Source organism: Asterias amurensis, chromosome 14 (genome assembly GCF_032118995.1).
Source record: "Asterias amurensis chromosome 14, ASM3211899v1".
In the NCBI taxonomy this organism is placed as follows: Eukaryota; Metazoa; Echinodermata; class Asteroidea; order Forcipulatida; family Asteriidae; genus Asterias; species Asterias amurensis.
In genome coordinates this window covers 17,812,657-17,827,334 of record NC_092661.1, presented here as the reverse complement: position 1 = coordinate 17,827,334, position 14,678 = coordinate 17,812,657, and the positions used below count along the sequence as shown (strand labels likewise).

Below are 14,678 nucleotides of genomic sequence, written 5' to 3'. Positions count from 1 at the left end.
CTGTGAAAACTTGAGCTCAATCAGTCATCGAACTTGCGAGATAATAATGAAAGAAAAAAACACCCTTGTCACACGAAGTTGTGTGTGTTTAGATGGTTGATTTCGAGACCTCAAGTTCTAAATCTGAGGTCTCGAAATCAAATGCGTTGAAAATTACTTCTTTCTCGAAAACTATGGCACTTCAGAGGGAGCCGTTACTCGTCTTCGAGAAAGTTTTTATGCTGATAACTTTTTTGAGTAATTAACAATAGTGTCCACTGCCTTTAAACCAAGTCAAATGCCATCTTGTTATAAAAGCCAGGGCCCAATTTCATAGAGCTGCGTAGCACAAAAAGTAGCACAGCAAAATGCACAGCAAAATGACGCTGTTCAAATTGTGACCTGCTCATTTCTGCTATAGTAGAAAGCAGGTCTATCAACATGGGCCCTGATCAATTGAAGCATTGTTTGAGGTTCCTTGTTTATCAGTGCTTAATTAATTAATTAGTTTTATCTTCTGTTGTTTTGTTTATCCATCCATTCTTATAACACTAAAGAATGATAATATTCATTGAAAAAAAGGAACTAGACTTTTTTTTCTTCCAGCCTCGATTTAGTTACATTGATATGAATGAGAGAAAACCAAGATGGCCGCCCCATGATAACTGTCTATTAGGATTTGCCTCTATGACCAGCCCCTTGTTTCCCCTCATCCCTAGACTCGACTCAAGTCCCAATCCTGTAAGAGTCCTTTTGTTTTCAGTCCCATCGCCTAACATCAGAAAAATGTTCCTCATGCTTAGGGACCTCTCCCGTGTCAGGACATGCCCAGTTATTGATGGGCAGTAGTCAGATACCCGCTGCCAAAACATAGGATTTGAACTGCCTCTAGCTAACGGGCAATCTCTGCGGTCTAGTTGGTATGAAACTGCTCTAGAATTGCAAGGATCGTGGGTTCAAATCCCACCCGAGTAATATGCCTGTGACGTTTTTTTCACAGGACTCGGGAAAGTTTACAGTGCTAACACACATAGGTGTATGGGTAAAAACCAAAGTTAATAATATTATTGCACCAAATAGTTTACAAGATGTTATACTACCCCCCCCCCCATGTTATAACTGGTCTGGGGTAATAAGACAAAAGGAAGATTCTATGCACAAAATATTCAGCATAAAACAAACATTATCCAACTTCAAACTTCAAAAGAATTACTTTTTGGGCTCATCACAGCTTAGAATTGCTTCTTCGACAGCACTCTCTGTTTGGCACTGCTTACAGTTTCTGATGACAGTCTTTGAGTTTCCCCACCCACCGATATCTGAAACACAACAATAATAACAACTGCATTTCTATTGACCCAATTCACCTGACATCATCATCAGAATAATCTAGGATGCGCCATTTTGGTGGGCAATGTCACCGTGCGTTATTCAGTGAATCGTGCATTTTAGGCGACGTGAGGCTTACATGTAAACCTATTGCCAACCAAAATGGGGAGCATGGCACAGTCGCCGCATGTGATGTGTGTGCAAGGGGTCAATAGCACCTAAGACCTCTAAAAGAAAGTCTCAAAGGGCTCAGAGGAACAAAAGAATAATTATGTATAAGATGAATTGAACAGAAATGTTTTGATTAGAGGGAGATTGTTCCATAAATGAGGTGCAGCAAACTGACAACTACGTTGATCATACGCTTTGGCGGCAACATTAGGGATAACAAGGGTGTCCTTGTTAACAGAAAGGAGGTTTCTAGCAGGAATGTATGGAGTGAGTTGATCTTTGGGTTAAAGTTGGTCCACTTCCATGACTGCACTGAAATGATTGGAGGAGATTCTTGGGTTATCATATAGGTTGCTTTTAAAGGGTCTGGGTACTCTTCGTAGGACACAAAACACAATGTGTACAGATTTACATTTAACTTACACGGTTTGAAGGGATAATGATAGTAGAAAGCTTCCCTTAAAATATTGCTTACACATCTAATGATGATAGAAGAAAACATCCCTTGAAATATTTCTGTCTGAAATGTCATACTTGATGAGAAATAAATAAAACAAATTTCCTGTTTGGAGTTTATCACTGAGTGAGCAAAATGTGCAAAATTTGTAATCGGTTTTTCACTATTTTCTCGTGACCCAGATAGCCAATCGATCTCAAACTTCTACAGGTTTGCCAGTTTATGTAATGGTGGATTGCATAAAGTGCTTACACTGCCAGCAACTGTTTTGTTAACAAACCAATTCTGTAATGTTCCTTTCAGCCAGAATTGAGTCACCAGCCAAAATATGTTATGTTTTGGTGATAGGGCTTTTTCTGTGGCAGCCCCTAAGCTTTGGAATGCGCTACCGCTTCAAATACATACGTAGCGAACAGAAACTCATCTCTTTTAAATGTAATATAAAAACCTATCTTTTTAAAACCGCTTTTTAGCTTTTAATGTCTTCTTCTATGGTCATCTTGCCAGTTAGTTTAGAATTTTAGCATAGATAGGGTTAGAGGCGTCTGTCTCCTGAAAAGATCAAAACATTAGAGAAAGGCCTATATGTAATAAGTAACTAATTAGTTCTCTGTTGGCGTATCCCCATACTTTTGTTTGGGCACTGGCCTGGTGACCAGTCTTTTTTCTTTGTCTTTTTCTTCCACTCTGTGCTTTTTAACAAGTGTTCTGCGCCTCTGATCATTTTGTAAATAAGGGGTGAAGTATAAATTTTTAATATTATTCTTATTCTTATTATTATGTTTAATTGTTTTCATTTTGCTTACTCAGTTCAATAAGTTCAGCTTGTTCTCCTTCTTGCTCCGAGAATCCAATGAAGGCATCGTTGCAAGCCTTAACTTCAAAGACAATTCTGCAAGTTTCAAAAGCCATAAATTAATGTTAAGACACTATTTTTCCACCTATGTCGCTTATTTTTTTATTTGACATTTATTTGGAGCCACAAACAAACACATTTTAAATGAAATTTTTGAAAACTGTTAAAGGACTTTCACCATAGCAAAGTTTTTCCCAAAGACTAAAATTTTGAAGGGAAAAGAAATATTTCATGTGAAGAATTTTAATCACTGTTTGGTCAGATCTAATTATGAAGGGTGTCGTGGCCGAGCGGATAAGAACACCAAACTCAAGCTCTTGTGATTCTGTTCAGCAGAGTGTGGGTTCGGGAGTCGTGACACTTGGTCCCTAAGCAAGACACTTAAACAACATGCTTCTCTCCACCCAGGGGTAAATGGGTACCTGTGAGGGCAGAGATGGTTCTTGTGATTGGTTTAGCCGTGAAGCGCATTTGCACAGGCTATATGCTCTCTAGGGGAGCTGAGACAGTTTAAGGAATGAATTGTATGACCCAGTGACCTAAGTCAAAAATGTTTGCAGCGCTGTGAGACGCCATTTAGGTGTGAATAAGCTTGGGCGATATCGATTTATTTTATTCACGATATATCGCCGACAATATATCGCGATATTCGATATAATCGCGATTAATGAAATTTGACATCATCAGTCTGAAAACTCCCAGTGAAAGTTGTAGAAGAGACAATCCTAGCATAAGAGAGGTGTTCTAATGACCCATTCTTCTGGTTTTACTCCAAACCTATGGGGTGCAAGATGTCTCAGCTAGCAAATACATCGCGATATCTAATCGATATATCGATATATCGCGATATATCGATATTTTGATTAAAACCAAATCCATCCGATATCGAAAATTGTGTCCAAATTAATACCGTGATATTCGATAATATCGTGATATCGCCCAAGCTTAGGTGTGAAAAGCGCGATATAAAAAATGGTTGTCATTATCATTATTGTTTTTATTAACATTAATATTATTATTATAAACAAAGTTTAATACCTGCACTCTCCGGGCTTGATTCTGGGAAGGTCATAGCGGTACTGGTAGATTGTATCAGTGTTGAAAACGGGGATTTCTGTGAATAAAAATAACATTTGAAAACAAATTTTAGTTAGAAATATGCAGTCTATAAAGTGTGACGCCAGATATTCAAGCTAACACAGGGCTACACAGATCAGTTGGTAAAGGGCAGATACGTTAAAAAAGTAGAAAAAAAGTATGCGCCCCCAAATGGAATGCGGACGGGGCAATCAACTGGTATTTCTTTTTTGGCCTAATCTGTAGTTCATTGCTTCAAACCCGCCTCATTTTTTTTTTTACACCGATGTGTGTTACCACTGTATACTCGGTACTTTCCAGAGTTCTGTGATTAAAAATCACAGGCATATTACTCAGGTGGGAAGACCCTTGCTATTCTAGAGCAGTGTCATACCTACTAGACAAAGGGTAAAAATTAATATTTCTATTAAATAGTAAATTGTTCTGTGAACAACCCCAAAATATTATTATTCTTTTAACTATTTTAAGATTTTTAATTGTCACCTACCCTGTTCTTTGTGAGTTGGGCCTCCACTACCTGTACAATGAATAGAGAGATTACAGTGAGATTAATTGTAGCACTCTTAAAAACTAATCTGTTGATTTCATTCCAAATTCCAAGTCTAAACAAATCAATACAGCTTCAGTTTAACGAAATGACCGTAATTTGTAATATTTTTCTTTTTTTTGGGGGGGGGGGGGTGTAATAATTTGTAATGACTTTCTCAGGGGTGAAGAATATTTTTTGTGTGCTTAGCACTGTATACTCAGTGCTTTCCAAAGTACAGAGGAAAACAAAATTGCTGGCCACACAGCCAAAGTGGAAAAAAACTGCGACTGTAATTAACGGTTACACAGCAAACACGTTTGCAACAAACCAATCAAAAATGGGTCATAATGGCCTTTTGGCTGACAGTAGCTTACTTCTGGTAAGCAGTAAGCACCGTCTTTTGCCTAGCTAACTTCCATGCTTATTGAAGTCGAGGTCCCGGGCTTGATTTCTTAGAGCTGCTTGAGCACACAAATGAAGCTTTAGGCACAACAAAATTATGCTTACTAGAGTAGGGTCACCAGCCAAAAAGGCATTTCTCATGTACAATCTGTGGCTGGTATCCTGCTCTCTTCTGCTTAGCAGACGACACTGTTAAGCAGTGGGCAGCTGTATGAAATTGGATCGTATACTTACATCTGATTGGTCCCAGTTTGTAGAATCCATATTCGTCATCTGTAAGTGTTCCAGTGTCACCAAAGTGCAGCTCAGTAACCGGCAGGTTATCTTTGTCATTCAGGTATCCGCTGTCTACAGTCAGCTGATGGGTGTTGCAATCAGCGTTACACCGCTTCTTCTCAATACAACCTGCATTAATCAGTAAGACATCAACCAATAAGATTGTTTAACTCTTTGCGAAGAGACCTCTCCTAGAACTAAGATTGGTATGGTTTCGACTCCACCAACCTCATATTATATGTCAACACTAGTCCCAGGGCTCAAATTTGGGGGAAAAAACACAAGACTGCTAGTCCCAGGGCTCCAAAATGGGGGAAAAACACAACACTGTAGGGCTTGTAGCTCAAAATGTTTACTGGACCAGAGAATAATGTTTTACAAGAACGAAAGCAACATGAGAAGAACACCATCTACACAGCTTCACATTTGAGCTGTTTTGGGAATAAGAACTAAAGAGAAGATTTAAAAAAAAATTCTTATGGATATTATTTCATAACTCAATGGAGTTGAAAGATGTCTGCATTCATCAGTTTGAATTAAAAATGCAGTGAGGTGTTACTCCAAAATCACAAGACTGCCAGACCTGTACAGTGGTAAGTTTACTGGTCCGAGCCTAAAATCACTGGCCTCAGGTCTATGGTCCAGTGTTAATTTCGTTGTACCCTGGCGTACATTAATCATTGTCAAGTTAAAACAGCTAAGTATGGATGGGCTAGTAAACACCACCCTCCAACTTGCTCAGTGGGCTACTAAAAACTGTGTAACCTACTTGTTTAAAATATTCACATTTCTTCCTTTTCAGAAGTGATCGTTAATTTTTGTTTATATTTTATTTTGTTTTTGAGTGTGTGAAAGTAACTTTAATTGACCAGTAAACTGATTATGATCACAACCATTACTTTTTAGGCCCTACTAATACATTTAAAAAAAAAGATACATTTTGACAATATATAAGTTTTAAATTAAATCTCCACCGCCATTCAGAATCCTCAACTTTATCAGCTACCATATCAACATATCTATCCATGTCAGCATCACCTTCAAAACAAGTATGACTGCTTCGATGTGTAAAAACATGAATCGCTGGTTTGATCATGGTTTGAGCATTCCTACGCTACGCAGTACAAACACATTACACAAGAATGGGGTTCGTTCTGCGATCTGTTTGCTCTGTTGTTCAATTTCAAGTTCTACCAAAATTTCCAGAACTTACCTCTTACATATCAGTCTCAAATAGCGCAAACAACAGTCACATCGGGTTTACATTATATAGGTTAATCCTAACCTAAAACCAAAGTTTGCAGAGTCAATTTTTGGAGACCGTGGACCGTGGTCGTTCAATGTTTATATATGTTTGGTACCCAGACGAAAACAGGTTAGCATAGAGAACTTTACGTTCATTGTATTGGAACCAGACTGAACAGATGTACATGAACTCCTACCTAGTTAACAATTTTCTTTTTTAAAAGTTTTTTATCATTGAGAAAAGTTACAACTTTTATTGCACACTAACTTTTTCCCCCTAATAGATTCATTTTAAGCATTATTCACCGTATGATAGAAATTAAAATTAACTACACTGTAAAGATTTAATATAAATAGCGCCACCAATAGTTTTTGGTAATAACTCCAAGTAGTAGCCCAAACATATGACGTCACACTTCGAGCATTGAAGACAGTGGCAGCCCACTCTACACTCCTCGGTGCATGCAACAAGAAATAATGTTGTGATATTAATCTCATTTGTATAGGAAATTGTTAACTACCTGACTAAATAATAATAAATAAATCAAAATAACCGATAATTGGCCATAGCGCCCTCAACTAACAAGGCGAACGAAAGATTACACTGTACAACAAGTAGGCCTATGGCATGCGTCTCCTTAGACTAGTAAAACACAGTAACTACCTTCAAATTTTCACAGGGTCTTCCAGTATAATTGGCTACTTTTTATACAACTTAAATAAACCTCTAATTCTATCTCCATGAGGAAACTGACAATCGGTGACCCCAGGGAAAGCTATCCCGCCGGAGAAATACTGGAGAAGGATGATTCAAAAGAGGGCGCTGTCATATAAGTAGTCTGTACATACGGTTCGCCATAATGGGGGAGAGAATCTCCTAGGGCCGGTGTCAGATGCAAATGTGTCCGCCATGCAATACTGTCCGCTCCGGACACTTTTGCATATGCAATCGTGTCCGGGGCTATGCAAAAACCGTCCGGTAGACATGTACATATATGCAGCAAGATCATTCACGTATTTTATGATTGCAGCGAATACCCAACGGCCGAACATTTCCCATGTCATTCATGACATGCACTTAGTTAGCTTGTAAAAAAAAAAGACAAACGTGTTCCGTCGACCAAGGGCGTTTAGTTTACTGCAAGGACGGTTTTGCACGAGGGCGGACACAACTGCATATGCAAATGTGTCCGGGCGGACACAATTGCATTATGTAGTAGCGTCCGGGCGGACACGATTGCATATGCAAAACCGTCCGGCGGACATTATTGCATATGCAATACTGTCCTCCGGATAGTATTGCATATAGAGGATTGCATGCGACACCGGACACAACGGCCGCCGTGCATGCAGATGTTGAACTCGGCGGCACCAAAAGTGCAATGAAACGATCTTATAACATATACGTCAAAACTTCGGCGAATATGAACATTTTCCAAGAAGAGACTGGCAGATCAAATGTATAGGCCTACTCCAGTTTATTTTCTACGTATTTTAGTTGTAATATGTATATATATTTTTTTGTATTTATGTGTGACGGTTTTGTCAATTCGGCTGTCACACGACACGGGATAGGATGGCTTTAGGCTTACTGGCGCCTAAAATAGGCTCACTTAGTGGTGATTGATTGGCATAGTTGAAAAGTATTTATCGACTGACTAATTGATTGATTAATTTATTGATAGATAGATTGATAATATTATAGATAGTGAGACTTGCAGACATTCCATAAGACATCAGACCACGGGACGGCAGCAGACCCAGGTACGATGGTTCGAGGTATCAACACTGTTTGAAATTTGTACGGCAGGCGTAGAAAAACCGTAAGACAATGGAAAATTACATGGTGCCTGTTGCCAATTGCGTATAGTTGCCGGTGCCACGCAAGTGAAAATTAATTCTCTGTTAACGTGCAATATGAGCATCTGCTTTCCTTGCCTAGAAGGTGTGGAAAGTTGGTGACCGGCTGTGTACCATCGATCGTCTTTTGAATCGATGACATGTTCTGATAATAAACTGACATTACTACTCTACCAAAGAGGGCGCTCTGCAGGTACAGCGGCGTCAGTCTATCTTGCTATCGGTCCCTTGATTGCAACGCAATTTTTACTTTTACTTTGCATTTTAATAGTTTATTTATAAATCTTTGCCGTTAACATTGAGGTTTTTAAAAGCATCTTTATCCCTTCGTTAGAAACAATGGCATGGTAACTTAATCTCACCTATGAAGTTAATTTTTTGTATATGAGTTCTAAGAGGTTCCGGTTTGCTCCTCTACCTGATCAACTAAAAGGTGTTAAATCTGATGTTAAATGACTACTTGAAGCATGCATATTGCCTGTATTGGTCCGTTAGTTTAATGAGGTATAAATAATCGTAGGCCAGCCCAAAAACATCTGATTTGATTGGATTTCATTTAGTTACAAAAAATGTTTTGTTAGGCCATCGAATCAAAATAGGGTTTCTGTAATAACAAAAAAATGGCAACACGACCGGGTGGCGTATCTCGAGATTGTACCACACACAAACCTCATCACAGTGAGGCTATTTTTAATAGCCTCCTGCATAAAACAATAAATCAATCAAAATGATGCACCTTCTGCTTCTGTACTGCATCCACAGCCGTGGGTTCCTGTCGGGGCACCTCCCCAGTTTTGCATCACACGATTGTTCCTGTTCTGCCACCAGGCATAGTTTTTGTTCTGCGGTTGCCAGTAAATAACACTAGCGTGTGCCTGTGAAATACCATCAATAGGGTTAGTGACAGGAAACTGTTATAACATACCTGCCCTATACACAACACCTTACCAAAAATTGAAAGAGCAACCGCACGACAGAGCTGATTAGTTTGGAATTCAAGAGTAAGTGGCGCAATTCATCTGACGTCATCAGCCAGGTGACATATTGGTTGTGCCATTTGGGGTGGGGACGGGGTAGATCCCCAAGTGCTACTGTGCACTGTGCAGTGACGTTCGTGTGGTAAAGATGCGCAACAGGGTGTATGCCTATTTATGCGGAGGGGGCGCTGTTGTTGGCCTTGTCCGACGGGCGACTTCGGCTACAGCTACGGCTAGATTAGCGCGTCTGCAAGTGTTGGAGAATAGGCAGACGCGCGCGATCTAGCCGTAGCTCTAGCCGAAGTCGCCCTTCCTTTCTTTTGCATTGACGTCATGATGAAGTGACAGAAAACGCACAGCTCTGTGCGCACGGTCGTAAAACATTAACTGTTTCGTTCATTGCCAGAGTGATTAACCAATATTGCATTTCGACTTAAACTGACTACATGCCGACACCTTATTTCCCCCGTAATATTATTTTTCGAAAACGCACAAGACCAACACTAGAGAGGTTAAGCTGCACGTTACGCGAGCAATGCGTGGAACGTGGACGTCAGAAAATTAAAATCTCACGTTTTTAGCTTACGTGAAGTAACCATTTCCAGGTACGTAATTGCAGACGTCATGTGAACATGCAATAAGCCCAAAGTGGTGACTTCACCTAGAATCACACAATTTTCCGACGATCACGTTGCTCGCGTGTGCAGCAAAACCTCCATTGTCTACTTTTTGTGGCTTTATTATTGCATTTGACAGTGTATGTGCGAGTAAACCTTGCTATTCACAAAATAAGAAAACAATAAAAAAGTAAAACCTTGCACTGCAAAAAAGAAGGACATTCAACAAAAATTGTGTCAAACAGACAAACAAGGACTTTGTGTTGACTCACTTCGTAACTGAGGAACTGCTCACAGTAGCCGGAAAGGTCAATCAGAGCTTCGATCTGTTTGATGTTACCTTTATAGTTGACTTTCTTAACGAAGGAACCTGGTTCTTCGAAACCGTCTACCTTGCAGGCTTCCCGGTCAGCACACTCGGCATCGTGGTGGAGGATAGACACACCTAATGGATATAACGTATGATCTCGATTAGTGTAGGAAAACACAACCAATGGGAGGCTTTGGAACGCTAGGTGGCAGCAGACTTACCAGGTAAATTTCCATAGACCTTTTCGCAAATACCGGGGCGCGCGCGTAAAGCTTGGAATTAGGTGCATTGTGGTCTTGCTGGTATCCAAATTTGATCCATATATATCCCACAATGCACCTCATTCAACAGTCTGCGCTTGCGCATTGGTATTTACAGAGAACAATGTATTTACTTGATAAGTCTGCTGCCACCTAGCGTCCCAAAGGTCCCAAATTGGTACACATAGGTTTTACGTCTAATGCTCGCCATCCATGCTTGCACTTGAAAAACTTGGACTGTTTTAAAACTGTCCAGCTTTGGAAAACAGGAATAACGTATGATCTCGATTGGTATAGGAAAACACAAACAATAGACGCCTTCGTGGTATGTTAAATAAAGAAACAAATTGGTACCCGTATGTTTTACAGCTACTGTTTGCCATCTACTCGCATGTAAATTCCGTTAATTCTGGAATGTTTATGCAGGTTTGGCTACACAGCAACACGTATAAGAATGATTTTTCGTGGTGATATTTGCCCAATTTTATCAAGTTAAAAATACAGCTCGACAAATTTCTTTGCTAAACAAAAAATGAGTGGAGCCACGTCACAACAATGTAAACTAAATGTTTTTTTTATGCTTGAAATTTGTGTCTGTGCTTAAGACGTTTCTGTGCTTACAGGATTTATTAAATTTTGGCCATGGTTATAAGCCATTTTTAAGATAGTGGACAAAATACCACGGGACTAGATTGGGGGTAAAAATAATAATGAACTTGTCTTCCTTTATACACCCGTACCAAACATTGGACTCATATTGTCCTCATAGAAGGGCTAATACTTAAAGCCACTAGTGAAGAAAACGCAAATTCAAACTGTGAGGGCACTTATTAATTAATGAAAATGGGAGAACACACAAATGTTTGTGTGCTTGATGTTTCGTTTCACATCTCTGTGATTTTTGGACAAACCTCTTCCACCAGTCAGCTCGCAGTAGACTTGGAATTGGGGTTCGCCTCCTGCACCATCAGGGTCGATTTCGTACATTCCATCGTTTGTGTTTCCTTGAGCTAGTACATCCTGACATGAAGCCGGAGTAGCTATCAAAACAACATAATCAAAAGTGATAATTTGTTTTTGGTAGAGTTCTAACCTCGTTTTAGGCTAAAGAAACCCTATGAAAATTTGAGCACAATTATTGGTCGTTGGAGTTGCGGGATAATAATGAAAGAAAATCGCCCTTGTCACACGAAGTTGTGCGCTTTCAGATGCTTGATTTTATGACCTGAAAATCTAATTCTGATGTCTTGAAATCAAATTCGTGGAAAATTACGTCACTTCAGCAGAAGCCGTTTCTCACAATGTTTTATACTCATCTGCAACTGTCTGTTAGCTACTGTACAAACGCCTGGTGTGGCTATCCCGTTACTCGTTACCAAGTAAGTTTTTATGCTAATAATTATTTTTAGTAATTACCAATAGTGTACACTGCCTTTAAGACATTTATTTCAAAATTGGCAACAACAAACACAAGTATCAAATGTATGTTAAGCATTGCATACAGACTACAACAGCAATTGAAACATCATTATTATGGTTAAGACACTATAGACTGTTAATATAAACGAACGTTTACCAATTGTGCAGGGGGAAATTTGAAGCATGTGAAGCATAGTGCTTTAAAAACTGTCCCTCTGTCAGACAAAGACTTTGACTGGACAAGGCAAACTGACCGATGTGACCAGCCATAATTTATTAATAGTTAAATAGTTTTAAGTAAAAATTGTATTAAGTAAATTGTATTAGTTAAATTAATATGCTTACAATGACATTCAACAGTTATCAGTATTGGCTTTATAAGTACATGTTTAAGAAGTACGTTTTAAGTGAGAAACTTTCAAGTGTGAGGGATTGCTTTATGCCGGTTTTTCAGGTTGTTCCAAAATACGATACAATTTGAATTCAGAAATTAACTTTAAGTATAAGGCAATGTTGTCGTCCTCTTTGTAGTTTTATTTCGTTTCTGGCCCTTTCAAAAAGTATTTGTCATGTCGAATAGGACCGATACTGAAACAGTTTTGTCATGCACTCCGATTCAAACTTACCGTCATGACTGGTGACTAGATTTGCCGAACAGGCGACCAACAAAACGACAAGCAGTGCCGCTTTCATGTTTGGTCCACTGGAGAGTTCGTTTCTCCGTGTCGTTGGGTAAAACTTAATGGGGGCTAAACCTCTTGCCACCCCGGTGTGCTGATTGTGTCGTCTTGGTCGTCCCCGGAATAGCTATAGTCTACGATGTGAGCTGCCAGTGTGAAGAGAACCTTTTCGATGTAAAATATCCAAGCCACAGATACAATTTAAAACAGTGTTTATCTTTGAAAGTATCACAAAACATGCGAAAAATTACCAACTTTTACAGCCAACTATTAACCAGAAAACTCTCTATAGGAAAAAATGATAGGCCTTGACCATCACAAAAATGCCACAAAACAAAAATTGTTGGACTGACTACACATTTGTGTTGTCCCTGAATTCCGTTAGGTCCGTGTTGCAACTTATTTTTGTGTAGATATAAAAACGCTGCCTTTTGTATAACAAACCGTTAGCAAGATATGGGGTAATTAACCATAATTAGAATGGTAGTTTACCGGGTTAACGGTACGTTTTGATTACGAGTTAGCTGATAAATACATCATTACAAAAATACGTAAACTATTCTGAAAGAGTTTTACAAAACATTCCTGTCCTTTTTAAAAACATATATATTTGTTGGAGTAATAGCGTGTAAGTGTGGCAAACTCTGCGAAAGTATTTCCGAGTAAAATTACAGTGATCCTTAAAGGAACCATCGTTCGGTTATAGTGCTCTAATCAACAATTGTTAACAAATTAAAAATGTTTAGTCATGCGCACTTCACTCAAAAACATATAAAATTCTGCGATATTTAACAAAGCTGACTCGAACGAAATGATCCCACAGATCACACAAGCAGTCTCAACAGTCCCTCAACTGATGTTGTCTGCGGGGCATGTTTCCCGCCAAAACCTTTCCCACACAAACAGTTTGCAAATGCAATTCTCATTAAAGGCATGGACACTACGTTCGGTAATTGTCAAAGACCAGTATTGTCACTTGGTTTATTCCAACACATGCATTAAATAACAAACCTGTACAAATTTGAGCTCAATTGGTCATCGAATTTGCAAGAGAATAGTGAAAAACAATTACCCTTGTTGCATTACTTTTAGTGCTTTCAGATGCAGAATAAAAGGCTTCAGCTGAAGTCTTTTATTATTTGAGTGAGGAATTACCTCTTTCTCAAAAACTACTTTACTCCAGAGGGAGCCGTTTCGTACAATGTGTTATATACCACCAATAGCTCTCCATTGCTCGTTACCAAGTAAGGTTCGCTAACAATTAATTTCAATAATTACCGATAGTGTCCAGTGCCTTTAAAAACACAAAGTCACAATTAAAACAAATTTGTACAAAATCCCCTTCCCATGCACAATCAGCAAAATGAACTCGAAAACATACAAGAACCCGAGACCACTCACCCGACGTGGCACTCCCAAGTCCACTCCTGAAGTCTGTGACACTAAAATGTAGTTAGTTACTTTGCTGAGGCAGTTTATCTCAATGTTCCCAGTTGTGTTTTTTTAAGCCGAGCAATCTGTGGTGCATATTCTATTTAATCCTAAATCAATGCCGTGAATTATAATCCAAAAGACAGAATAGACAGAAAGGCCACGGATGTATTGTGTTGAAAGTTTATAGGGCGTTAAAAAATTGATAATAATTGTGATTTTTAAATGACATGCATCCCATCTCATTGCCAATCCTTTTATGTTAAAAAAAAAAAGTCTAGATCAATATCGAATAATTTTTTATTAGATTTGGATTAACGGTTCGAACAACAGCCAATGTTGCTGTCTCCAGCTTCACGGACAAGAGGTCAAAGTGGACGAGAATTTTATAAAGACCATGCCACCGTCATCATAGTTTTTTTAAAGACCAATTTAAACAAAAATTAATTCAAGACACAGCCGAAAACAAATGCTCTTTCGCATCAGCATACACACTGCCTTTAAAGACACTGGACACTGTATTTGTCAAAGACCAGTCTTCTCTCTTGGTGTATCTCTACATATATGATTAAAATAACAAACCTGTGAAAATTTGAGCTCAATTGGTCGTCGAAGATGCGAGATAGCTATGAAAGAAAAAAACACCCTTGTCACACGAAGTTGTGTGCTTTCAGATGCTTGATTTCGAGACCTCAAATTCTAATTCTGAGGTCTCGAAATCAAATTCGTGGAAATTTACTTCTTTCTCGAAAACTACGTCACTTCAGAGTAGAGGGAGCCGT

At 38.9% G+C, this 14,678-nt stretch overlaps 1 protein-coding gene across 1 annotated transcript in view; it reads right to left on the bottom strand.

Moving 5' to 3' along the window:
* Nucleotides 1-13,904, bottom strand: part of LOC139947003 (uncharacterized) — a 91,256-nt gene extending 77,352 nt beyond the window's left edge. The window contains exons 1-10 of the mRNA XM_071944812.1: nucleotides 13,867-13,904; nucleotides 12,412-12,630; nucleotides 11,278-11,406; nucleotides 10,069-10,241; nucleotides 8,939-9,077; nucleotides 5,056-5,226; nucleotides 4,378-4,407; nucleotides 3,831-3,906; nucleotides 2,743-2,828; nucleotides 1,193-1,298 (exon numbers count right to left, since the gene is read on the bottom strand). Coding sequence (XP_071800913.1) covers nucleotides 1,193-1,298; nucleotides 2,743-2,828; nucleotides 3,831-3,906; nucleotides 4,378-4,407; nucleotides 5,056-5,226; nucleotides 8,939-9,077; nucleotides 10,069-10,241; nucleotides 11,278-11,406; nucleotides 12,412-12,478 — 977 coding nt within the window. The 5' untranslated portion in view covers nucleotides 12,479-12,630; nucleotides 13,867-13,904. The remainder of the gene's footprint in view (nucleotides 1-1,192; nucleotides 1,299-2,742; nucleotides 2,829-3,830; nucleotides 3,907-4,377; nucleotides 4,408-5,055; nucleotides 5,227-8,938; nucleotides 9,078-10,068; nucleotides 10,242-11,277; nucleotides 11,407-12,411; nucleotides 12,631-13,866) is intronic.
* Between the last annotated feature and the right edge of the window lie 774 nt (nucleotides 13,905-14,678).